Below are 27,961 nucleotides of genomic sequence, written 5' to 3'. Positions count from 1 at the left end.
GGCCCCAGGAGAGCAATCTTCAGTTTTGTAATCTGCTTACCAAAATAACAGTGTGTGCTTTTCACCATCAGTACCGAGAACACTATGTTAGAAAGGGCCCATGATCTTTGCCTCATGGCCTTTGCCTGCCAAAATATTCTAAAAGAAAATAAATACGGAGATGTCAGGGACTGCTATCAGAAAAGTCTAATGTAAAATTTCCCAGAAAGTCTATTCTTAAGCTATTTATTGTGCAGCGTTACTTGGAAACTATGAACTGCTCCAAAAGGGAACAAACAGCCCCTTCTGTCACCTTCTGGATACATCCACAAGAGAATAAGAATCACAAAGATTTGCCCATCGCTATGCTGGGAATACCATTTTGGAAAAGAAACAAAACCGTTTATTTTAATTAAACGTTTGTTCCCAAACTGAAAATACTTGTGAAAGGAACTCTGATGCAATATCCACATCTGACCTTAGTTTATCTGGCTTTAGTAGAAGTCCAGGACTATACAAGAAACAGAGGGCAGTGCTTGTTCGTGAAATGGGCTCCCCTGACACTGGGTCCCCTCAGCAGTATGTACACAGCTAAATTAGTGACTTGAGAATGTTTTTAAGAGGAGAGGAAGGGGAATAAAAATAACCAGTTCATAGCTTTTACATGAGGACAATTAAGATAAGAGGCAGAGTCCCTGGGGAAATGGATTTACATTTGCCAGTTCCTCATGGCATCTGGTCAACCCTTTAATATTAGTAGGAGAGGAGGCTGAGACATGTGGGAGCCACTCACCCAAGGGAAAACCCTCTTGTTGACTGAATAAACACCTTCTTTTCCTATGAGCCACACTTCTGTACCTCTTACAAGTTACCAAGACACTTGCTAACACTGCAGAGATATTTGTGTGCTTCTGAATTTAATAGATGTGCATTATCTGTGAAGAGCTCAAATCGCTTTGGTTTTGAACACTCTGTTTCTTGCCCTGTGAACCTTTATGAACCCATGAACCTGCAGGATAATATCTCCTGCATAAAAGCTACAGGAAAACATAACTAAATCATGGTACCTAAAACATACTGCAGAATCCTGGCAAGCTACGCAACAGCAAACGGGCATTTGGGTGGGGAGAAACTTCTTTCCTTCCAGACTTTCAGAGCACTGGATGGTGGGGAGAAGGCCTGCTAAAGGTGAAGGTGAGGCAGAGCTAGGACGGAGGTGGAGATGCTGAAGTTATTAACAGGACTAAGAGCTGCTTAGCTGCAAGGGGAACAGCTGGCCACCTCAGCCATGTCCTTTTTTAGCTAAAAACCCATAATGTAACAACTAGTAACCTTAGTGTTGATAGATACATCCACTGTATGTAATAGAGCCTGGTAGACAGTAGGCATTAAGGAGCCATTTCTCAGCACTTTTATAAAATTGTTTGGAATATGCCATTTGTGGTGCGGGCTTCATAATCTTTCAAAGAAAAAGGTTCTGTACAGCAGCTGCTGGAAGTCAGATCTGAAAACCGTGTTATGTTGCTTCACACTTGTGCCCTTGGCTCCCAGCAGCTGTCACGGAGTGTCTGGCCCACTGCACCCTCTTGGTCAGCGTCACTCCTCTTCTTAGCCTCCACCTTTCCTTCTGCCAACCCTCCAAAGAGCCAAATTTTTCTGTAGGTTTGATTAATTAGGCCAAAGATTAGCCTGATACTCTTTATGGTCCGACCTCTGACACAGGTTATTTAATAACTTTTTTCAAGATGTAAGTAATTCTATTGTTTGTCCTTATTGTAAAAGTAGTGCAAGCTTATAAAACATATGATAATCAAAAATATATGTTAAAATTCTCCTTAATTCCGTAACTCACAGATTACTAGTACTAACATATTGGCCTAGATTTTTCTAGATTTTTTTTCTATATAAACTCAAAAGTGATTGTTTTTTAAATAAAAGTGGGATTGGACTATATATTTTCACAAAAATTGTTTTTTTCTTGATATATTTTCAAATTAAGAAGTATAGGTCTACATCATTAATTTTCATTGCTGTGCAGCATTTCCATTGTTTATATGGAATATTTGTTATATGTTATTTTCAACTCCCATTGGTGGGTCTCTAGATTCCTTTCAGATTTTCCCCCAAACAAATATTTTTTTTTCAACTATGTCAACTTAAATTCCTAGAACTAGAATTGTAGGAAATGCACACTATCAATACACAGTGGCAAAGCACCCCAAGAAATATGGAACCAATTTACACTCACCAGCAACGTGCTGGTCCCTCCATTCTTCCATCCCAGTGGATTTAAAAAATCTTGTGAATCTTCTCAGTGTGATAGATTAAAATGCATTATCATTTCAATGTTATTGCTTTGATTATTAGTGAAAAAATTTTTGTATGTTCATTTGCTATTTGTAATTCTATTTCCATGACACTTATATCCCATCCTTTATCACTTTATCACCTTCTCCCTCCGCCATCTGTGTGTTCTGGGGTGGGGGGAGGAAAGAATGTATGCAACTCTAAAAGAATATGTAAGAAAATGATAACTTTGGATATCTCTGGATGATAGACTTATGATGGCTTTTCTTTTTTTCTTATTTATATTATCTGTTTTTCACAAAGAACACATAGTATCTATGCACTAAAATCCTGGCCAAATGTATGCAGCTCTGGAATGTGTTTCTGCAGACATCTGGTGCTTTCTACACTGATCTTTCTGGTTCAGAAGCTATTTTCTAAGCAGCAAAAATATCAGAGCTCTAAAAAATGCACTGAAATGGCCTCATGTAGCTCAAAGTTAAAAAAAAAACCACATAAAATGTCATTTAAAACATTTTGACAGTTTCTCAAAAAGTTGAACACCAATTTAACATACGACCCAGCAATTTCACTTGTAGGTATCTACCCAAGAGAAATGAATATGAACACAAATATTTATAGCAGCATTATTCACAGGAGTCAAAGAACAGAAACAACCGAACTGCCCATCAACTGGTGAATAGACAGACAAGATGAGGCATAGCCACACACAGCAGTACTAGTCAGCAATAAAAAGGAACAAGCTACCAGCATAAAGAACCTCAAACATATGCTCAATGAAACAAGACAGGAGTAAAAGATCACATACTATATCCAGAAATGTCCAGACAAGACAAGCTAGAGACAGAAAGTCAACTGGTGGGCACCTAGAGGCTAGACCGGGGATGAGAGAGGGATGGGCATGAGAAATCTCTCTGGGGTGACGGGAATGTCCTAAAACTGGACTGTAGATGATGGGTGCACACTCTACAAATATTCTAGAAAGCATTGTCCACTTAGCATGGTTCAGTCTAGTGGTGAGTGATTACATCTCAGTAAAGATTTTTATAAAGAATCTAAAACATACCATTTAAAACACACTTCTGAGGAAGGTCTTTTTCTAAAAGTTACACTCACAACTCAACTGCTGAAATTTGTCTTTCCAATTTTGTCTTCCCCATCAACCTTTTCAATTCTCTCACATCAACATCTGATACATTTTAGACTCTCCCCTTATTTTCTGGATATGAAAACTGGCTTAATCATGAATTTCAAATTTCAGTCCCTTCCACTCCTCTCTGGTGAGTCATGTGAAGTCTGGCCTAAACCTTCACAGAGCCGCAATTCTGGGTGTGGGTGCTGAGGAACGTTGTTGAGGAAACCCTGGACAAGGTTGAGTTCCCAGAAAAAGTCCACAGAGGGAATCATCAAGGCACAACTTAAGCTTTTTTCTGAGTCACCAGAGATACTCCCTGGTTCAGGTAAGACAATTGGGAGCAGAGGCAAAGACTCTATTCAGTTCTCATCTAGCCAGGTCTATCCAGGTGGTTTGGCTTAAAAAAAACGTACTCGCTGATAACTTCCAGTGTGTCCATTTATACTGTGATTTACCCAGAGGGCTAGCCCCTCTCTTCCCCTCACAAGATCTGACTTTTCCCAAAATGCTTTTGTGTGGGAGGGAGGACATCTGACCCATTTTTCAGTTGGTCTAGACACTCAGGTATCTTTATCAGTTGCTGGTCTGTGGCAGAATTCAATGATCATTTGTCATTGTTCAGTGCTGGTGTGGTACAGCCTACCAACTGTCCCCAGGACAGAAATAAACTTTAATTTCAGCAGCTTAGCCTACACCCTAATTAAAATCCTGGGTTAGCCATCAGAAGACCTGTATCCTAGTGCCTTCTTCTGCTTCTAACTAACTGTAAGGCTTTTGGTAAATCTTTAGTTTCTGCATCTTAAAATTAAGAGGAATCCTAACTTTTTGTGTGCCATAAACTCCTTTGGTAAACTGGCAAAAGAAGCCTAGAGGCCCCTTCTAAGATTAATGCTTTTAAATGTGTAAAATAAAATAAAATAAAATACATGAGCCTACCAAAGAAACCAGTTATACTGAAATACAGTTCTAATCACAGACCCCTTGCAAGTCTGTGAGTCCCAGTTAAGGACATCTGTATGACCTCTAAAGTTTTACCCTAATCAAAATGCCTATGAGTTTATGATTCTATTTAGTGTACAAGACACAAAAATTTAGCAAGTCTACCTGTATTGTTTATATATTTATTTTCTGTATATATTATGATGTTTTGACATATTAAAAACCTCTTTGGCTGGGGAGAGATTACCCGCCCCCATGCCTTGGAGCTGGCCAATTCTGACCAGTTCAGAGCCACACCTCCTCAATCTGCACCCCAGGAGGAAATATTCCTCTGGCCTAATCATCTCAGCACCAGGCACCAGACAACCAGGCATGATCCTTTTAGCTTGGAGTCCACTGAAATTGTTCACATTAGCCACTCCTGTACAGTTTATCCTGCCCTGCCTTGCCTTTTCCACAGGAGCCCCAGTAAAGACCGGTCTAAGCTCTCCCCTGCCCCTGTCCCTTCTGCCTCCTGACCAGCCAGTGCTGGGGCTTCTGCAGGGTGGTTCTCTAGGGCCTGTGAGTAGAACGCACTTTGTTTTCCGAGCCTCTCCTCTGTCCCCTCGTGTGGCCGCACCTGACTGACCATCACATGTAAGAACACAGAGCACTGCCCTTGTAGCCTGGAAGCGTTCGTGGTCTTCCAAATGTGCTAGGATCTCACAGAGAAATAACATTCCCCCTTGTGCACATCTGAACCATTCGAGACACTGCTTTTTGAAAAAGGAAGGACTCCTAAAGTCAAAAACTATAGTCTGTCTTGAGGGTTAAGTTGTAGCATCTTGTTTTCTAGTTCTTTAAAACTAAAACTGTAAAGAAAAGGCATGGAATGAAAGAAAACATTTGTTCTTCAAAATAGGTATTAGAGAGTGAGTTCCCATCACTCTTATTGTAGCTTCTTTAAACTGAAATGGCTTTTCATATCATTAGGATTCAACCTCTCTACTCAAACACCTCCAGAGAACAGTGCTGGTGGCTCAGTGAAGATGAGGAAAGCACTGACATTAGTGACAGTAACATAGTCTGGAACTGGTCACCTCTGGGTCGGTGCCTTCGGGGTTAACCTTTTATATCAGGCCTAATTTTACTGGACAGTGACATCCCGGTGCCACATTATCTGGAAGAATTTTCAAATGGCTTTTTCATCGTTACAAAAAACATGCCTGGGTAGGCTGATATGGCCTCGGTGTTTAAACTGTTCTTGAGTGTTCTGCTGTCTCTAGGTCTTACCTCGAACAAAGACGTAAGCGCTATACTGTTCATAATATTCTCCCATTCGTACACGGATTGTGTAGAGACCTTCATCTTCTTTGTTGAGATGAGAAAACGTGAGTGTTGCCCGATCTCCACTCCAGTGTGTTTGCACCCATTTTGATGGAGAAACAGGTACCCCTAGAGGAAAAAAACCAGTAAGCAAATTAACTCACTTCTTTCTCCATTACTCTCTTCTTCCTCCCTTCTCTCCCCGCCTTTCTCCCCCACCTCTCTCTTTGTATTCCTCTTCTTCTATACTGAAAGCTATCCAACTATTAGCGGAAGTCTCTATGGCTTTGCGCCATTCTGCTATGTGTATCTTGGTTAAAATGCTAGACCAGAAGTGAGGGCCCTGGGGCCAGACACATAATCTGCAGAACCCGGTGCAAAATGAAACTGCAAGGCGGAGAAAAAAAAATACAGTTAAAGGCACTAAAATATAAGGTTTTTTCCTCTAAAAATAGTTTATCACTTATAAAACATAGTAGGGTAATACAAATTGTAAAAAATAATATTTTATGCCATAATTTGACATACAAAAATAATACTTTATTAATGTGATATGTTGATTGATAATACAATAACTTTGTCTTGCTTTTATCCAAATTCAGTTATTAGGTCATTAAATTTATACTTTTAGCAACATCATTTTAAACTGATATAACTGAAAGCAACATCATTCTTTGCAAATGCAAGATTGCAAATAAGTTTTGATTTTTTTTTAATTTTGAGAAGGATCTGCTGATGCATCTATGAATGCAGCTGTTAAGAGTGTTAGATAGTTATAGCATTACACAACGTTATACCATATAGTATATAGTAATATACAGTATTATATATTGTCTGGCTATGCATTCTGTCACTGTATCTTCAATTATGAGGAAAAATTAATTTAAAAATTATCCTCCTTGTTAAAAACTGCTTCCGAATTTTCATATGAAACCGGTGTTCTTTTTCATTGGATGTGACAATCTTTAAACTTAGTTTTTATTTCCAAGCCTGTATTTGCTTTGCAATGTTGTGGCAGTTTTCCTAACCAGAGAGTCTAAACTCTGAAGAATTCTAACAACAGCCTTGTGTGTCTTCTGCAATGTCTACATACACGCTTTTCTTCTGTAATCTCATACTGACAGTTTACTGCGTGACTGTTGGCAGTTCCTGTCACGGTGCTCAGGCCAGGAAGTGCATTTGTGCAGATCCCACCAATGTGAGTTCTGGGGACAGACAGGCAATCCGGCCTCCCACTGTGGGTTCCCAAGCTTCTGTCCTCCATAAATGCTGCTGCTGCCGCCGTTGCCGCCACCACTGCCATTATTGGCTTCAATCTGGGCCCAAGTCCTGGTCTCAGCCTTGGCCTCAGGATGGCCCAGATGCCCGGTGCCCGCATGCACACTGAAGTTCAGGTCAACTGCTTGGTGAGCACGCCGACCACCACCCACCGTGCTGGGGGACCAATGAACATGCCCCACAGTCCCCCTGGACTTCACTTTATTTTACCAAATAAAGTTAACTTACAAAATAAATGTATATCCTACTTACAGAACGAAAATACAATTTTTGTAATCCTTTCCATATATTACTTGGTGATAGGAAATCTCCAGAAATACATTATGAAAGTTCTGCTACTTTGATATGTAACTTTTTAAAAAACTTTTCTTAACATCCAGTAGGGTATGTCCTCTAATGTCCAGTTCTGCCAGGTCTGATAAACAGAACTTCCATGCTCTGGGGCCAAGCCCAGTCAGTGACCCTCTGCAAATAAGAATCTAAATGAGAATTCATCACAAAGGCTCACCATTTCTGTACCACTGGATCTCTGGCTGGAAACGTTTAATTTCAGGAGTGATAACTACACGGCAGCCTAGACTCATCGTCTCGCCCTCTCTCCCAAAAGACACATCAAACTTGTCATCAAAGTGGATCTCAAACTTGGACGCATAACCATACGGGGTCACACCAACTGGGCACAACAAAAAACAAACATCAGTAATTCAATTTTTTCTCATCAAAGAGATGCAAGCATTTTAATAAGCACAGGCAGAAAGCAATCACAACAAAGACCTAGCAAATGATTTATCTGGGCAAAATTTAAGTCTTATAAAAGAAGTATGTAGCATATTTGTACATATCATTATGCTGAAATTGAAATTCTGTGTATGGGAATTCTTGCTTCATTGGTCAGATAAGCAAAATGCTTATTTTTACTATTATAATAAACAGAATTTAAAAGGTCAGGTTTAATGCCTTACAGAAAATGTAAATTAATACCCCATTTAGCTTAGACTTAAATACAGCTGCACTATACATGCTTTAAAATTTTAGATTTGGAGTTCATTTAAACGCTACTGCCTGTACTCTTGGAACAAAGAGCCATATAGATTACCCATAAAGACAGAGTTTTTCAGTAAGTTGCTCCAGTTTCTTTAATGATCTGGGTTTAAAATATATATAAGAAATGTCAATGGGAGAAAATGGAAACATTTAAAATATTGTTCTTAGAAATACCTTACCTACAGACTGAGTAAACACCTGCATTGTAAACTCTCCTAGGTTTTACTTCTCCTTTCTCAATGGAAAGGGCTTGGGAAAATAATGACTGTTTATTGATGGCTTGTCACATGCCAGGAACTTCCCATTTGACACGTCATCTAATCCTTGCAAAAACTCCATGGCACAGATATTAGTTTTTTTCTCTCTTCCAGATGGGGATACAGAAATTCACAAATATAATACATGGTTAACGCCAAGGTTTCAAAGGTATTATGTGTGAAACTGAAATTCAGACACATAACTGCCTAACTCTAAAACTTGGGCCCGTCCTCTCATATTTCAACACTCTTCCTGAGCCCTCTTAGAATTAATTTGAAAATGCAAGCTAATATTTATAGAGTTCAATTTGTGCCAAGTAGTGTTCCAAGTGTTTAATATCCATCAGCTTCAATTAAGCCTCCCAATAGCCCCATCAGGTAAGTACCATTATCATATCTATGTTATCGAGGAGGAAACAGCAGCTCAGGGAGGCTAGATAACTGCCCATATTCACCCGCAGAGCCCGGCTTACGCTGGCAGGCTGTTTGCAGAACCTGCGCTGTCTCAGCCCATATGTGGAACTGCCTGGAATTTGTGTGATCCCAGGCAACCATGAACCACCAGGGAAATGACTTCCCTTCGAAGCATGTGACCCTTCTGCCCTACTTTTATATGAGGATGACCTACTGAGATCAAAAAGCAAAACTTGAACAGATCTTGCTTACTGGGAAGCTGGGCTGGTTCCAAAGCTGCCTTAGGGAGTAGCGATAAGGGTTACCAGGAGAGCCTGGTTCAGGTCAGGGGCTGGCAAATCTGTGAGCCAAATCCAGATTTCCTCCTGCTTTGTACCATTAAGAATGGTTTTAAGTTTTTTAATGGTTGGAAAAAAACCAAAAGAAGTATAATATTTTGTGACATGGAAAGAGCCACAGGAAATCTGAATTTCAATAACCTTCACAAATAAGGTTTTATTTGAACACAGCCATGCTACGCATCTACCTACTGCCTGTGGCTACTTTTGTGTTAACAAGGGCAGAGTTGAATATCTGTGATATGACCATACGGCCCACAAAGCCTAAAGTATTTACAACCTAGTCCTTTACAGAAAGTATTTGCCAACGCCTGGTTTAGAATAGACCTGGTTTGGAATTAGAAAGACCAGGTTACCAGTCCCTGTTCTACCATTAAGTGAGGTCTGGACCCATGATTTAACCTCTCTAAATTGTTTCCTCACTTGCACAGCACAGACAAAAAGGTACCCACTTCATAAGCTTTGGAAGAATATTAAATGAATCAATGCATATAAAAAACGTCTTAGGACAGAGTCTGGCACAACTGATCAATACGTAGTAACTATGAGTGTAGGACCAAGGGCAGGGAGTTTGTCGATGATATTTACCAGCGTATTCCAAGCACCTAAACTGTTACATGGCACACAGCAGATGCTCAATGTATACTAGCTGAATGAATGAATAAATAAGAGCCCTCTGTTCTCTATGCTGGGAACAACTGCACTCAATTCAGGAGCCTGTCAGAGGAGGCTCTGAAAGATTAAGAAGTTAGAGAAGTAAGGCTGAGCTGTGTTTTCAGACCCTGGCTTGATGGAGAAGGGGGCGATGGGAAAAGCACGGATGATGATGCGGGAGTGGGAATGAGGAGACATAGAGAGGACTGAGGCATGACCAATAGGCTGGTCCCGGGACACTGGAGAGAAGTCACAGTTTCAAATTTTCCAGCTATTCTATCTCAGTATAAATCAAATGACAGGAGAAGGACATGATTTGGAATGTATTCCTCCCTCACACCTCTCTCGCACCCCCTCCTGCCCATGGGATTGATACCAATGATTATAACTTGGAATATTAAAATTAGGAGCCATTCCATGAAGCCAATGGAGTATGTCATCTACGGACATCAAATTAATCAGTTAGGTGAATAGCTGACCCATGAGAAAGTATTTGCATCAACCATTTAAGAAACTATCACTTATTTTTTCATGCTTGGAGAATAAGAAGTTCAGGCTTGACTATCTTTTTCAGGCTGAACAGTTGTATGCGTCTAATTATTTGAACAGCCATAAGGATTTTACCTGCATTGCTTCCTATGAAAAGAAATTCTGATATAGATGAAATGATTGAAGTGCACAGACTTATAAATTACTACTGATCAGACTATTTTTAATAATTTGTCATTAAACCACATTCAGATCTCATTTGAAATTGCATTTAATAAATTATTTATTCCTTCATTCATCATCAAATATGACTCTGCATCAGGTGTGGGGGTTTAAAGGGAAAAGGTCCAGCCTTGCTGGGTAGAGTGGCTCATGGGTCAGTGGGAGAGAGCATTAACAATGTCCAGTGAGAGAGCTGCCTCTATGGAGGTGCCCCAGGCTCCCTGGGACAACTATCCCTGAGTGGGTGGGGGGCAGGGGTCAGACACGGATTCCTCAAGGAGGTGATGCTGACCTGGATATTTAAGGATGACTAAGACTGCTCTGATACAGCCCAGTGTGTGTATGTGTGCGTGTGTGCACGCGCACGGTTAAATCACTCTGCTTGGGTTTGCATAACGATCTTTCTCAGTTTAACACAGAAAGACATAAAAGCACTTGCCGTTTTAGCCCATCACATCTGGGTTTTTATAAAACCATAACAAAGCAATTATATGCAGAAAGAGAATATAGTAACCAAAGAATCTACAAAAATAAAACTAACCGAGGTAACTATTACTACACACTAGCATTTATTATAACATATACTATGCATTGATTTTAGCATTGTGGAATAGCTTATTATGCAGTATTTCAAAGAGACAACATTTAGCAAATATATTTTGAAACTTACAGCTGAGGGGCAGGGTGGAAACCCCCGCATGGGAGTGAGTCTCATCAAGCTCTCCCTTATACCCTAAAAAAGAGAGTACAAATGCATGTCAACTGCTTCTTGACCATTTTTTTTAGTATTGAGAACAAAATTTTTTTATGAGGGAAGAGAACTATGTTTACTGACATCATGCCTTTTCCACAACAGTAATTTAATTAGTATTCTCCAAGTTACAATTGCTCAAGTGCTGAAAGCTATATATCTCATTAAATCTTTTTAAAAATGTTTCATGTTTTATTTAACACAATATATGCACAATATTGACATCTCAACATAAAATAAACATTAAAATATTATTAGTGAGATATTTTACATTCTTTGTGTTTGTACAAAGTCTTTGAAATATGATGTGCATTTTGCAGTTAAAGCACATCTCATTTTGGTACTACCCATATTGCAAGTGGTCCACAATCACACGTGGCTGATGGCTGCCATACTGGCATCACAGCTCTAGAGCCGGGCTGAATTGGTCTAGCCTTGGAGAGGACCACATTTTGCTTTCCTCCCCACTTGTTTGTTTGCTATTTTGGTTGGTTGGTAATTGGTTTGGTTTTTGCCAGGAAAATCCAAATCCCCTGAGCTTGCTCAGTTCTTTGTAGGTTTGGTCCTGCATCTTCAGAATGTCCTATAGACTTGACCAGTTCTCAAAGACATTTGCATTATGGGACATTTATTTGCTTTTTGTTTTCCTTTTTCAGTTTTATTAGGTAGGATTGTTACAGTTTGACTACACACATACATTATATTGCATGTAAATACATATACACAATATATGCAGTGAGAGTAAGTTTTTTAAAAATACACTATGAATAAAACAAGTCCAGCAAACCTACTCTTTACCACAACCGAGGCATACGCCGAAAGCTCTCCTTTAGCATTCATGGCGGAGGCCCGGTACTGAGCGGTGTCTTCAAAATCACATCTGAAAGAACAGAAGGAAATGAGTGCCCGCTGCAGTGACTCTTGTGGTACAGACGGCCCTCAGCATCGGGGAGGGGAGCGGTGTAGAGGCTGGTTCTAGGACCCTGGTGGGTATTAAAATCTGCTCAAGTCCCTTACTAAGTAAGATGGCAAATTTCAGTCAGCCCTCGGTATCTGCAGGTCCCACATCCCTGGATACGGAAGGCTGACTATAATCACTAGCTGTTCCCTCAAGGATCTCTTTGCTAACACGACACATGCCAAATCATTGGCTAACACATGGCTCTTGGGGACTCTTCATAAAGCTCCTCTCTTTGATCTAGGTCCTGGGATTTTATAGAGGCTAATAGATCTACTGCAATTTCAGGCTAGCAGCACAGAACAGGAGAACAGCTATGGTCCACTGTGACCCTAGCTTGGGTTCATTTAAAATGTCTAAAAAAATAGTCAACAAAGTGTCAAGCACATAAATTACAGTGTGAACGGTGTGATGAAAAATTAGTCTAAAGCTGTATCAGGAGCAGGAAATGCCGGGCCATGTACCTTGGCAGCAGGTAGGACCTGGAGTGTGTTTGGGCCACAGCCTCCCTGCTCACCCCCTCAGGGTGTTTCAGTCTGGAGACTACAGGGTGATGGAGAGAGAAAGCAACAGCCTGTCCTCATAGACTCCCACAGCCTCCCTGAGCCACGGAACAGACCCAGCTCAGTCTAACGTGTGGTTCTGCGTTCTCGCCTCAAAGTACAAGTAAGTGATTTATCCCCTAGTTCTACAAAGATTCAGGCCACACCTGGAGTTTCAGCCCACAGCGCAACACAATATGTACCATTTGGAAGTTCCTCTAAGTCATAATGCAGAAATTGGGGTGTCTTTAATAATGGAGTTAGAGAGCGAGCGATCTCACAGAGAGACGGACAGGCTGAGATGTCAAAGCGGGCTGTTTTGTGTCTTATCACTGCCAGTGTCCGTGTTTTCATTGCTCCTCTGGGTTTAACTTCATTTGTAAAAATCTTAATTCTTGTTGAAATTTTACAGACATCAACAGAACCTCAGGAAGGTCAGTACTGTTTTCTTTCCCGTGGCTATTTAATCATAGGGCAACCACACAGCTTGCTGCTGCCTCAGGAGAATCACCCACTGGCAGAAGGGATGTGACTTCGGGCCGGGACCAGTGCCTGGAGGAACGTCAGAGGGTCCCCAGGTTCTGCCTGAAGCCCAGCATCACCTGTGTCAACTGTTCTGATCTGAGAAGGCTGTAAATCTCTTGAGATTAGAAAGATGTAAATTTTACTTTGACATCTCAGCATCTTGTGGTTTTATTTGAACTGAAAATGCTGGGAGCTTGTTTAACTTTTTCACCCACATAACTAGGCTTGGATTTCAAAACCATATTAGGAGACAAGAAAAACCATTGAGGACTTTGAAATTTTGATGTGGATTCTGCTTTCAAATTTTGCCTTTGATTTTGCTTTAAAAACATCCCAGTGTCTGGCCCCGTATCCATCTACAGGTTGACAGGGTGGGTGCATAGTTTCCCGCAGTTCCTGGTGAGCTGAAGAAAAGAACAATTTCTCTAAGCCCAGCTAACTTTCAATGCACCAACCCCAAACTTCATAGCCTTTACTGATTAAGGCATATCATTAATTGTATAACAGTGATGCTGATTTAGAACTCTGAAAGGATAACTGAATATAAATGCTTCTTTATGTAACTTATTTTCTTATTTATGTCTAAGAAAAACTCTTGCATATATAAAAGGATAAATAAAAAGATACAAATGAATGTTTTCTCATCTTCTCTGACTAAATTCAAATAAGATCACTTTGGGAGGTAACATGGGCTTGGTAAGGATGTCACACGTATCCCTCTTAGGTGTGCACCAAAAGAAGCAATGGATGGGACCACCCCCGGTCGCAATGGTGCTGCACTGGGAAGAAGGGGGAACAGTTGTCAACTGGAGTGCGAGGTGCCTCCCCAAGCAACTCAGGTGACACACACGAACTCTGATGTCTCTTACGCGTTTATCTCCAGAGTGTGCATTCCGTATCGGCTTCCGATAATATACTTCTCAGGGTTTGCATGGACGTTTATTGGCACCTGGTTTTTATACCTAAGAGACAATGGAAACAAGGTGAAGTAAGCTGAGGTGTACATAGCTTCATGACTAAAAGCAAAGCACACACAATTCTTGCTGTTGAAGGAACACCTGTAAACACGGCACTGAGGTCAGTAGCAGCATCTGCTCAATAAATGCAAATAAAACACATTATAAATATCAAAAAACGTCTTGGTGAATGTGCTTTCCTCTCCTCCATTACAAAAATTAGATTCAAGAACTTGGCAATTCACCACAACGTGGCTGACTCTTGCATACATAATGCTGACTGAAGAAGAGCCAGACACAGGAGTATGATGGTTGCTTGTATATAAAGTGCAGACCAGAAGAGATCAGTTAATGCTGCTAGAAGTCAGGAGAGTGATTCCCCCAGGAGGGTGGGAGGGGTGAATTAGGCATCTTGGGTGCTGATAATGTTTGGTTTCTTGATTTGGGTGCTGTTTACATGAATGTGTGCAGTCTACAAAAGTTCATCAAAGTTCTACATTAATATACAATATACACTTTTTGTATGTATATTATACTCAATAAAAGATCTTAAAAAAAAGAAAAGAAAAACTTGCCCATTGTTGACACAACAGAGAGGAAGGCTGTGAGTGGGTTTTGTTGGCTGTCTGTTGGAAGAAAGCAAAACATTCTTCCCACTAACATTCCTGCCTGTTGTTAAAAACCATGTCATTGCACTGAAAGCTCATTATGTTTGTTCCAGTCTGTGGTAAGCAAGCACGGCTCTCAGCTTGGAGGAACTCAAAATCAATCATGAAAGAAAATCTGACAAATAGAAGCTGAAAGATTCCCTTTTTCTGAAGCCTCTCAGCCCTCAAAGGCGGGGCTCCATGGAGGGGAGACACTGTCTTCTGCGTCTGCAAGTGGCCCCCGATTCCTCACCACCTCCTCATGTTCTTGGTAGCCAGTGGGTATGGTGCTGGACAAGGTTTTCTGCCTAAGTTATCTTCTGCTGAAAAGAGGAGCTAGATTTCACTTGCTTCCCTTTTAGACAACCCGTTTCACATGCACAGACATCGAAAATAACATTAGTAACCATAATGCACACAGAGTGTGTACTGTGTGCCTGGTGAGGTCTAAGTGCCTTTTGTACAGATTAGTAAATTCAACCCTCACAACAACCCATGAAGCAGCATTATTCTTAACATCATTTTCCAGATGAAGAAACCCAGGCAGAGGCTAAGTAACTTCCCAGCTCTCACAGCTAGAACAGCAGAGCTGGGATTTGAACCCAAGCAGTCTCGCTCCTGACAACATGTGATGCTTCTATTTTCCAAATGTCCTCTATTTGACTGCGTTTTAGTTCTCTGGGCTTCTGGAGATGGTTGTAAGGAGGTTTGGGAGCAGAGAAAGTGGCGGAAAGGGAAAGAAAGAAAAGACAATCTCTAGTCAGTCCCTTCCCCCCATCCCGCCCACACACACACTATGTCTCTAATTTTCTATTCTTTAAAAAATGTATCATCTCCTTCTCCACCTAGCAAAATCCCAGCACATCCTTCAAGCTTCAGACCAAATGCCACTTCTTCAATAAACTCCTCCCTGAAATCCCACACAGTATTGTTCCTGCCTCTCTGCATCGGTGCTACTGGTTTCAAATGGAAAGATAAAACATTTACCAAATTATGATTGGATATGTGTCACTTCTACTAAGCTGTCAGTGCCTTGAAGATGGGGATTGTGTCTGATCCACATTTACTTCTATTCCCACTCTCAAGGGAGTAGGAGTCAATATTGGGCACACAGTATTTGTTAAATTGGATTGAAGAGAGTTATTCTGTAACACAACAGATTAATTGTAGCTTCCTAATTTTTGGCCAAAAGAACAGAGTTCTGATAAATCTATAGTTCATGATGGGGATAATTTAAAATAAGTGCATACAAAGAAAGCACATGGGGGCTTTTCGTGCCCCTGTCCCCTGGAATGGGAGACGGGAGGGTGGGACTGGCGTAGGAAGGGCAGCTGCGCGGCAGGTGTAGCGGCACAACTCCTGCCCCACCCATGGAAGGCATCGCTGCTTTCGTGACAGCCCAGCAGTGGCCTCACACAGCTGTCCCCACACAGGGCTCCAGGCGGGCAGGACGATTTGAGCAGAGCTTGCCTGTGAAAAGAAATCTGCTGGCCGCTTCTAATTTAGAACTTTCCTTGTATTGAGGAATAACAGGATGGAACATGTTAATCAGCATGATCTTCGGACTGATTTGGGCTGGGTCACTTCGCACTGGACTCAGAAGCTCCCTCTTGCTCACTTTGCCCCTGCGCTGGGGTGTTTTCAGTATTTCCTTCCAGCAGAAGAAGGGAAATAAGACACCAGAAACTGTGTGGCACGCTACTTGACCAAACAGCCGAGTGACACTCCATTTGGCTTCTGACCAAAAACACTGTTCATATTTCTATAAAGTCTGCATTAAAACAACATTTGCAGCTTCCAGACTTGTTTCGCCTTCCTTGCCCTCCAGTCCCATCCAACTTAGCACCTCAACGCCTTTCCCCCCAGCTAAATACCGGTGACTTTTCCAACATGACTACCTGGCACATGAAGTCAATTTCACACACACACACACACACACACACACACACACACACACACGCCACTTCGAGGAGCTTCTATTCTCTCCACCGGAACTCCAGGTGTTAGTGTAAGAAACGTCTGTTTTAACGCAGCAGACAAGAATGAAGTGAGGAAGCGCTTCAGTTCTACTCTCCAGGACGTCACCTAGGGAGGCACTCAGGTTCAGAGTGCTTTGAGGCTGGATGTCTTCCGTATTAAGTCTGGGAAGAGACGAAGGATTTGGGGGCCTGCTCTGTGTATGCTTCACAGTTCGTTATTTCTGGAAAGTGAAATTCCAAACTGGCCAATTTGGGAGAGTCATCTACAGCCTGGGATTATTTGTCAAAAGGTTTCTGAAATTCTTGTGACTATTCAGATGTACACCATTTTCCTTATCATTTTCATGTAGAGTCTTTGAACGATTAGTTAATGAGCTTCTGTTATACTAGAAGCATTTCTAGAATAATATTCTTCATTTATATGTGTGAAACACACATTTAATCCCCCCAAGCAAATGTCTGTTCGGATGTTGAAAGCATGATCTTTATCGTGTTGAATTCTCCCACAAGTGTGGCTGCTACCTGGAATCCAACCCCGTTGTTTTGAATAAACAGCTATTACTCACTTTAAAAACCAATTAGCTAAGAAAAATCTATTCCATTAGGATAGATTTTGGACTTAAATAAATAAGAAAAATCTAAAATAAAACTCCTGATAACTGAGAAGTAATGATGAAAGATTTTTAACTATTTTAAATGTAGGTTGTTTTCCTAAGTTAATACAGTAGTAACTGTTAAATTTAAGTACATTGTGAATAACTCTAATCTGGTAAATTCAATACATGATTCTATTATGGAATTAATGAATTCTCATAATTTGAATAAGGCTTTTCCATGTCTCCAGACTCATCCTAAAATACATTTCTTATACTATTTTATTCCCAGGTTTTGAACTATTATCATGCTTAATGACCAGTTTCTTTATGTGTTTATTTGACAATGAATTTAGGGACAGTGGGAAGAACTCCAGACATGTATTTTAAATGTCTTGCTTGAGGATCTAGCCCAGTATCCACACACAAATTCGAAAACACGGGAATTGAGTGAATGAATGAATGAATGCTACTCATTGATACTAACACATTGCTCCAGTGAGTTTGCCCGAATCTCCCTGTAGACTACAGTTCAGATTTCCATTTATAAAAGCGATCTAAACTTTGGGCTCGAAATGCAATTAAATTTGGCTCTTGAAGAAGAAGAAGAAGTAGAAGGAGGAGGAGGAGAAGTTTAAAGTTAATTCAGTTCTCTCCTTTTTTTAAAGAAAACTTTTCTCCCCTATTTCATATAGTTTTACAATTTGACAAGGCAATACAGGTACAGGGCCCCAAAACCAAAAAATATAAGGGTGTTTTTTCACCACATATGTATTTCTCCTTCTATGTTGACAAAGCTCTCCTTCAGGATGGCCAGCTTCACTGTGGGAATGCAGCAGCAGCCTCTGTAGCTAAGTTTTCTACAGGACCCAGAGCCCACATGGGCTTCCTCCTGCTCTGAAAGAGAGCTGGGAACAGGACAGTGCCCCTCAGCGTCTCGGCACCTGGCCGTGATGAGTGATGGGTGCTCCTGTCATGAGTGCTCTCTGGTACCCTCTAGATTCCATCTAGACGGGTCTGGTCAGTACTGGGATTAGCCAAAGAGCAGCTGCTGCATGTGGATATCATTTGTTAGACCTCAGGGACTTCCGTGACCTGAGGGTGCCCAGTGGAAACTTGGAACCGGACCCTCTTTGGAAAGGACTCTAAAGGAGCCAGGCCCCAGGCACACATGCCTTTGAAGGACGTGGCTAAGGATCTAACTGCTACAAGGGAGGCAACGTGACTGCCTGCGGCACCATCACAGACTTGTTTCTGTCATTTACTCTCGTCTGTTCAGGAAGGTCATTCCCAATTATTTCTTTCGTACTTGTACTCAGTGTCAGCCCCAGGAAGCTGCAGCTGGGCACCAAAGAGGCACAGATGCCAGCAAAGGAATCACCAACCATGGATCTTTCTTGGGTTGTGGGTTCCCTGCTCACTGGGGGGAAGGTGGCTCACTAAATATTGCACACTCTGTACCAGTGTTGCAAAGTAAATTAGAGCTTCGTTTAATGATTATTTTTAAAGAGACAATATAGCCAGGAAGGTATACTAGTCCCACATAGAAATTTACTCCCAGAGGTAGATTTACCTTGAAACTAGTGAAGCGGAAGTTTTCAGGGCCTCTCCCCAGCATGGGTCCCCATGAGGCTCTGGGCCTAACTCATATGACTAACTTTATATTCTTCCTTGCACAGAGTGCTCCTCAAACTGTATAACCTTCATGCTCCACAAAACCTGGATCTGACCTTATTTATTGCCACAGCCAATTTTCATTTATCTGCTAACTGATTGTCCAAATTTCAGCTTTATCCAGAGGCAAATCTTGCTCACTGAAGTAAGGTGAGCTATTTCCTTAGCAGTCCACTGGTTCTTTTGTTTTAATATGTACTTCTTGCTTGACTTGCTAAGTAACAGGACTTTCTGTGAAATGTTCTGACCCGTTCCTACTGGGAGAATTTCTGATAAAGAACGGAATTGCCTTCTCTAAGCACCAAAGCGGGTGCAGGAACTAGAAAAGCCTTGTTTCGGTAAACAATCGTCCCTGAGACAAATTTTGTCTCTGTACCTTTGTTTTTGATTAAAATGAGCCCCTCGGCCATAAAATTCACATATTAAGGAAATAAATATTTCAAACCCAAATGTGAAAGATTTGAGGGGTCAATCATACTTCTTCTCAGCCCCATTAGGGAGGACAACTGAAAATTGTCAGTATTTCTATGTTTTAATTTGACTGGAATTGAGCATTGACAGATTTGTCATCTGATATTTTTTCTGTGGAGTTGTTATCTTTTTTGTTTGTTTCTAAATCACTCCTTTTTTAGCCCAAGGAGTTTAATATCTGACAGAATTTGAGCTCAGCCTTTGTGACCTGTATCACTTTGGCATAGTAACAGCATCAGTGGTGCACAGTGTGTCTGTATTCTAGTTGCTGAATATTTAACAGAATAAATAAATGCTTAAGAAATTAATATCTATCTCTGAGATTACTTTGTATTCTTTGGAAAATCATCTTTACCTCTGATTTTTAAAAATCAGGAAAACAGAGATTGGATGCTTTGTAATAAATATATCTACTTAATAGCTCCAATTATTCACTTATTGGTAATACATTTAAATTCATGAAAGGTGAGGAATTTTTTAACTCAGCAAGTAATATTTCTTGGAGATAAAAATTTGTTATTCTTTATGAATTTCTATAGGAAAGCTTGGGTTTTTTCTGAGGTGGGAAGTAATCAGGTTTTTAGGAAATGCCCCTTTACTAGGCCAATCTGTGTAACTACAGTCAGAGAGAAAGGTGGGGCAAAGATAGGTTGATTTCTAACTTACTATAGTACACTTTTATACTTTAAAGCTTGTAAATTGATTTTTTAAACTACATTTTCATTGAAATATGTTCCTACATTTCTCATCTTTGTTCAGTATATATTATTTGCCTTGATAATAGAGAGCTGGCTTTGGTTTTCATTCTTTGGTTTTCAAACTCAAGAACCCTTAGAAGAGTTTACATACAAAAAAAAATCATAAGTAAATCCAATATTATCGTAGGCAGATTGATATCATAGGTAAATTTGTTTTAAAAAACTCACCACCTGCTCCTTAAGAATAACCTTAGGTAACGCTTCATCTTCTCAGCTATCCACACTGTGCTAGCAAGGTACCCAAACAACAGGAGAAACGAGGAAGGAAGGAGGGGACAGGCGCTCTGCGGGTGACAATGTTGTTGCGTGTAGTACTATACTGTGACATAGGGTGCATTTACCACCACTCCTGAGGATAAGACAACAGCGTGCAAGATACCCCGTCAGAGGGTAGGATGGAAAACGTCTTTTTAAACTGGCCCTGCAATGCTCTTCAGACTTCTGCTCCCTGTGACAGACATTTATGACACATGACAGGAGAGTTTGGAGTTTACGGATCACAAAGTCACCAACGATTGCAAAAGGGTACATGAAGGAAGGAAAAAGGGCGTGCTTATTCTTTATGGAACAAAAATTTCTTCGGGCTCCATGCTGATAACAGCGCCCATACAATCCTATCTTTTGTTTGGCTTTAGAAAACATTTCAAGACCTCAGCTCACAGGAGGAGTAGAGGTGGAGCCCTCTGGGTTTCAATTACTTTTAAAAGGGCAGTATTGCTTCTCATCACAAAATGATACCAAATAAATATGCTGACTAAATTTTAACGCTTTATATAAGATGAAGACCCACTTGCATAAGAGGATTATAAAGTATCAGAATAAAGCACAACGGAGGCAGGACTGTTCTTTCCTCCCACACGTGAAATGTTCATCCCAGTATTATTCCTTCACTAATTAAAAAGTCTATACAGACTTGCAGACGCTGTCACTGACTCTTGCATCCTCACAATGCTGCATGTTTTCACGAGAGGTAAAATTAATGTGGAGTAGTCGATTCTATGAGAAGTTTTCATAAAGATAGCATACCACGTGAGGCGAGGTTCCGGCCAGCCGGCTACAGAGCAGTGTAATATGACGTTTTCTTTCTCCCAAACAGTGTGGGAACGAGGTTTAATGATAAATTCAGGAGCATGGAGAAGACTATCTTCATTCAACTTTTTATGATATGCCTCAGTTTCTTCTAACTGAAAAAAAAAATAACATTATGAAATCAAAGTAACATGTGCTATGAAAAATGAAACGTAGATATCAAAATGATCATTTTTCCATTTGGAGCCTGATTTTTGTATTCAGATCAAACACATTCCCCTCACTCCTTTAAAAAACAGACACATCACTTAATTTTTAACATTCTAAGCCTGACCAACATATTTTTCTTCCCTAAAGTGGATTTCTTAAGATTGCCCAAGGACTTTAATTTCTGCAGAACCTAAAATTTCATGGAATTTGAAACTATTAAATTTGTCTTTCTTTGACCTATACATTTTGATGTCTTTTTCCTTGTTTTCTTTAGCTTTGTGTCTCCACAAGATCACATATTTATTTAATTTGAAAGCAATTAATCTATGTCTACACACACACACACACACACACAATGCTTCTGCATTTCTACTTTAGTAAGTTATATTAAATTATCTTTTCTTACTGTTTTCTTCAGTGACAGGTGTTCTGCCTTTTCTCGAATTGCAACTTTCCTCGACTTCTTCTCAATAGCTTCCTCCCGGTGAAGGGTGGATGTGGACTGTTTGGATACTGTGGACTGTTTGGCTGCTGTGGACTGTTTGGCTGCCGTGATTCCTTCCTCACTAGCAAGAAGATTCCTCTGGGCTATATAAGCAGCAGCTTCTTTAATTCTTTCTTCTTCTGTGTCTGTAATTCCACTGACGTGCACTTGGCTAAAATATAATAATAGCAAAATATATTATAGATATTGTGGATGGCAGTGATAAAACTGCCCAATCTTACTAAGTTCAAAGTATTAGATCTCAGACGTGCACCACACCCAAAGAAAAACCTGGTGATTGGGAGCTAACTCTTCACATATGGAAGTGATTTTCGCCTTACAAATAATGGCAACAACAATAATGAAACCTATCATGGCCCTGGTGCTTTGCCAAGTGCTTTTTATATACATTATCTCATTCCCCCACCCACAACAACCCTATGAAGTAAACTTTTCCTTTCTACTTTAGATATACGGTTGCAAGACACATAGAAGTTAGATAACTTGCCCAAGGTCACTTCTTTGATTTCTTTAGTGCATTTAAATACAACTTAATAACATTAAAGTCTATAATAAAAGATTAAGTTATGACTTCCCTCCAGAAAAGACAATATTGTAAAATGACAGACAGTTGTGTGGCTGTGATCCTGATTTATGACTATGTGCTTGCTTTGGATTCTGTAACTCAGGTGAGTAATGCACTGCCCAGAGCTGCTGCACACATAAATAAGTTCAAAATTATGTGAGATCTTTATGCCCACTGGAGTTCCTTTCTAAGATAATAAAGGTTATGTGTGTGTATGCATATTTAATATGACAATCTTCATTTGCACATAGTCCTGATGTAAAGAAATGATCAAACTCACAATTGAAGTGTTGATACTTGCAAAAGTGATTTGTTTTTCAGTATGGTACTGGCACAAAAACAGACACATAGATCAATGGAAAAGTATAGTAAGGTCAGAAATAAACCCACACATTTATGGTCTTTAATCCATGAACAAAAAGGCAAGACCACACAATGGAGAAAAGACAGCCTCTTCAAAAAGCGGTGCTGGGAAAACTGGGCAGCTACATGTAAAAGAATGAAATTAGAAGAACATTCTCTAACATCATATACAAAAATAAACTCAAAATAGATTAAAGCCCTAAATGTAAGATTATATACTAGAAAACTCATAGATGAAAACACAGAACACTCTTTGACATAAATCACAGCAATATTTTTGGATCTGCCTCCTAGAGAAATGGAAGTAAAAGCAAAAATAAACAAATAGGACTTAATTAAGCTTAAAAGCTTTTGCACAGCAAAGGAAACTATAAGTAAATGGAAAGACAACCTATGGAGTGGGAGAAAATATTTGCAAACAATACAACAAATACAAGGGATTAATTTCCAAAATATACAAACAGCTCATATAGCTTAATATCAAAAAACAAACAGCCCAATCAAAAAGTGGGCAGAAGACCTAAACAGACATTTCTCCAAAGAAGACATACAGATGGCCAACAGGCACATGAAAAGATGCTCAGTACTGCTAATTATCAGAGAGATGCAAATCAAAACTACAATGAGGTATCAACTCACACCAGCCAGAATGGTCATCATTAAAAAGTCTACAAATAATAAATGCTGGAGAGGGTGTGGAGAAAATGGAACCCTCCTACACTATTAGTGGGAATGTAAATTGATACAGACACTATGGAGAACAGTATGGAGGTTCTTTAAAAAACTAAAAATAGAGTTACTATATGATCCAGCAATCCCACTCCTGGGCATATATCCAGAGAAAATTCTAATTCGAAAAGACATATGCACCCAATGTTCACAGCAGCACTATTTACAACAGTCAAGACATGAATTAAGGGTCAACCAACAGATGAATGGATAAAGAAGATATAATATATATATACAATGGAATACTACTCAGCTATAAAGAAGAATGAAATAATGCCATTTGTAGCAACATGGATGGATCTAGAGATTATCATATTAAGTGAAATAAGTCAGGCAGAGAAAGACAAATATCATATGATATCACTTACATGTGGAATCTTAAAAAAAAAGATACAAGTGAACTTATTTACAAACCAGAAAGACTCACAGACATAGAAAACAAACTTATGGCTACCAGAGGAGAAAGGGGGTGGGGAGGGATAAATTGGGAGTTCGAGATTTGCAGATACTAACTACTATACATAAAATAGATAAAAAACGAAGTCATACAGGGACCTTGTGCAGGGAACTATATTCAATATCTTATAATATCCTATAATGAAAAAAATATGAAAAGGAATATGTGTGTGTGTGTATATATATATATATATATAACTGAATCACTGTGCTGTACACCAGAAATGAACACATTGTAAATTGACTATATGTCAATTAAAAAAAAACAAGAAAAACAAAAGTGCTGTGCCTAATGTAGTAGTTTATGATAGAATTTATGCTGTGATTTAGTAATGTTGTGTAAAATATTTAAATTATTTTTAAACTCCATCAATACCTTTGTTGCCAATCCTACGAGATGTTTCAGTGAGGCAGTGTATTGACTACATTGAAGATTCTCTTGAAATTGAGTCTCTTGAGATCTCTTAAGGCAGAATTGTATATTTGCTTTTCTCAAAAGAATTTTAATTACTTCAAAATTTAAGCAAACATTGCCACTATGTTTACAAGTTCCTGGCACCTGAATCTATGTAGTTTGCTGAGAAAAAGGGATCAACATTTGCCCAAGTTTGAAATTTCTCATAGAATATTACTAAAACATTTGGTAGACAAGAGTAGTCCACTTTGTGTCTTATTAAACTTAGTTAGTAATTTCTAATTTCTTTTTCCTTCCCTCTATCTCTCCAAATATTAATAAGAAGTTTCTACTAAAGAAGTCAGTAATACATCTGCTATAATTTAGAAAGAGGAGAAAAAGGAAGATGGAAGATTTTTAGCTTAGTGTAGTGTTCTGACATAATTACCTCTAATTTTTTTTATTTGAATGAGATAGGAAGTGAATAAATTAATAAGTGAATACAAAATAAACCATCATGACAATCTGCTTGGAATTCTCTATAGAGGTTAATTTATAACATAAAGATTTGAAGTGAGGTTTATAATATGATTCCATATATATAATAATAGATTATATTCAATGCTAGTCTGGCCCTGAGTTGAGACCACTCTACGTTGAGAACTTTAAGCTCACATTCCCTCTAACAGCGGACTAGTTGACATAACTCCAGAGGGCAGAATAGTCACTGTTTTCTTGCCTTTTCCATTTGCAAATAAACCTCAGGGCGGGTGGAGGTGGGAGGAAAATTGAATTATTTCACAGGTGAACTCAAGTAACTTAAAAAATATGTTTTTGACCAGGGACAGCAGGGATATTTGCTTTTAAGTAAATACAAGTGCATGTCAGTGATAACCCTGCTATAATCTGGATACAAGAGCAAAAAATGATGCTAACTGCTGACAAAAACACACTAGTGCAAATTAAAAACCTTCCCAACACTGTGTCTCTAATGATTTCAACTTAAAACCTGTTGCTGACACAGCGTGTATTATAAGAAGAGATTATAAGAAGTGGAATTTTCAACTGCCTTCCAGAAGAAATTGTATTTTCCAGAAATACATTGTTACTGCATTTGCCAATCCTAGGGGGACTATGAGCTTTTCCACTACCAGCCATATGACTTTCAGCAAGTCACTGAGCCTTGATTTCCTTGTCCAAAAATGGACATACTAATCTCTCTCCAGGGCTGTATGAAGGATTTAACAAGATAGTTTATACGATGCACCTAGGATGATTCCCAGCGAACAAATGTTCATTTCTGTCCCATCCTCTTTGATTGTTAATACTGCCAACAGCATTATGGAGTGTTATTTTCATAGTAATAGACTATAGGAGATGGCTCCATATAAAAAATGAAGGAGACCCTGAAATAAAACCTAGAAGAAAATATGAAAACAAGTATATGTATGTATATGCATGACTGGGACATTGTGCTGTGCACCAGAAATTGATACATTGTAGCCGATGGTACTTCAATTAAAAAAAACCTAGAAGACAAATTTTTATTCACATTTTGTTTTGCACAGTACATTTTGTAAATTACCATTTCTTGAGTCTGGCCTGGAGGAGACAAAATGGTTTGGCGGGGAAAGGGCAGGGAGCAGACGGTGAGAGTGAGAAGCTTTTATTTGGTGCCCTCGCAGGTGGAGGAGGCATGCCATGGAGATTAAGGCTAAGGTGATGTGATTTTTAAATGACTTTTAAAAAACACAGTGGGAAAAAAAGCAGAAAATAAAATATGTTACTCCTTTAACTTACCTATCTCCTAAAAGGAATATAAGCGTTATTAACCTAACTGAGGTTAGGTGGAGAGGCTGAGCCTGGGCAAACATACTTAACAAAATAAGCATGTTTCCCAGGAAAGTTTCACTTTAAAAAATCAGATGTTAAAAAACACACAAAGATATAATAACATAAAAAGCTAAAATCAGAATATTTTTTATCCCCTTACATTCCTAAATGGGCTCAGAACAATTATGAACTTAGCCTCTAAAACAATTCAGAAAGAAACCATCAGAAAGCAGTGGGAAGAAAAAACACAGGGGAACAGAAATAGGTCACCAAAAATCAGAACCACATTACTGCCTACTGGTTTCCCTGACAGCACTTGCCCAGAGAGGACGACCTCATTCTGAATATCACTTCAGCTATGTGAATAATTCTCCATTCAAAGGAAAATAAACAGGGAAGACTCAGAAAGTTCCTGTTAGACTTTAATCTGGTGTCTTGGACAAGTTTCTTTTGCATATATTATCATTCAAAAAATATTTATATTATAAACACAAATTTGGCATTACACAGACTTGTGATAGAGTAATTATTTTGTTTGAAGTTTAGTTCAAAACAAATAGTAATCTATTTTACATTTAACAAATATAAGCCAGGCATTCAACTTAAGGTGCGATTCTTTTACTTTGTGTTATCTAAGATTTTTTTTTCCTTATGAGTAATAATTAAAACCACACTGGCAACCAATCTACCTAAAAAACCATCTGTTTTTTTTTTCACTTAGTTCACCCAATATTTTATCATTTTAACCTTTCTTTCTTCTCTATCTGAAGTGACCATATATAGCACCCAATCCCTAGCATCCAATATTCCTGTAAATTTCAACTAGGTACTTAATGAGGATTAAGTTCCTAATCACTCCATTTTGTCATGTAGCCATTCCTATGTGATGGCAAAGATTTTCACAATGAACACATCTTCCTTAGTGCATAGTTCCAAGTTTCCTCAGCCTTTTCTCAGTAAGTATATAGTAAGTGCTCAATAAATGATAGCTGCTATTATTATTATTGCCTGACAACATTTACTTTCTACTTTCTAACAGTCAGAGCCAGGAAGAGAATTCGTACTCACCGTCCTGAGAAAATGGGCACCATGTAGTCACTTGGCAGATTTTCTTTCTCCTCTCCAGAGAGAAGGCTCTTCTTGGCTCTCTTTGTTTGGGGGCTCAACTTGGATGAATAACCTAACATCAGACTGGAATCTGTAAGTCTGGAGAAAAAAAAAAACCAATGTTAATCAATAATAATAATAAAAAATGCTTATAAAAGGAAGCTTTAAATTTAGGGAGATTTCACAGAATCCTAGATAGTTAATGTTATAATTATCTTTTATCTTTAGAACTCAAGTACAGTGAGAAAGACTTCACATGATGTACTTTAGATAGACACAAGAGAAAAAGAGGTCTATGATAATTTCATGGCTTCTTCCCTCCTTAAAGTTTCAAAAGAAAACAGTAGTACTTTTGTAATAGCTTCAAATGCCCTTTGCTGTTAAGTTAATGTTGGAAATTTAGGTAGTCTGTATAAATGGTTTGGATACATGTGCATCCAAATTCCTTCCAGGGATTGATAAAAATGCAAATTTTCTGGATAGGGAGTGCTGGCGATTCTGATACAGGGCCTCTAGGTTCAACTTTGAGGTCTTTATGTAGTGTAGACAAACTCC

At 39.3% G+C, this 27,961-nt stretch overlaps 1 protein-coding gene across 2 annotated transcripts in view; it reads right to left on the bottom strand.

Annotated features, from left to right (window-relative positions):
- The window catches only part of MYOM1 (myomesin 1), a 104,860-nt gene that overhangs the window by 61,650 nt on the left and 15,249 nt on the right, over positions 1 to 27,961 (bottom strand). For both annotated transcript variants that reach the window (XM_045518896.2, XM_074352504.1), the window contains exons 3-10: positions 27,368 to 27,505; positions 21,861 to 22,110; positions 21,242 to 21,399; positions 14,007 to 14,099; positions 11,904 to 11,992; positions 11,032 to 11,094; positions 7,452 to 7,616; positions 5,633 to 5,794 (exon numbers count right to left, since the gene is read on the bottom strand). In XM_045518896.2, coding sequence (XP_045374852.2) covers positions 5,633 to 5,794; positions 7,452 to 7,616; positions 11,032 to 11,094; positions 11,904 to 11,992; positions 14,007 to 14,099; positions 21,242 to 21,399; positions 21,861 to 22,110; positions 27,368 to 27,505 — 1,118 coding nt within the window. The remainder of the gene's footprint in view (positions 1 to 5,632; positions 5,795 to 7,451; positions 7,617 to 11,031; positions 11,095 to 11,903; positions 11,993 to 14,006; positions 14,100 to 21,241; positions 21,400 to 21,860; positions 22,111 to 27,367; positions 27,506 to 27,961) is intronic.

Source organism: Camelus bactrianus, chromosome 24 (genome assembly GCF_048773025.1).
Source record: "Camelus bactrianus isolate YW-2024 breed Bactrian camel chromosome 24, ASM4877302v1, whole genome shotgun sequence".
Classification (NCBI taxonomy): Eukaryota; Metazoa; Chordata; class Mammalia; order Artiodactyla; family Camelidae; genus Camelus; species Camelus bactrianus.
This window is presented reverse-complemented; position numbering and strand designations above follow the sequence as displayed.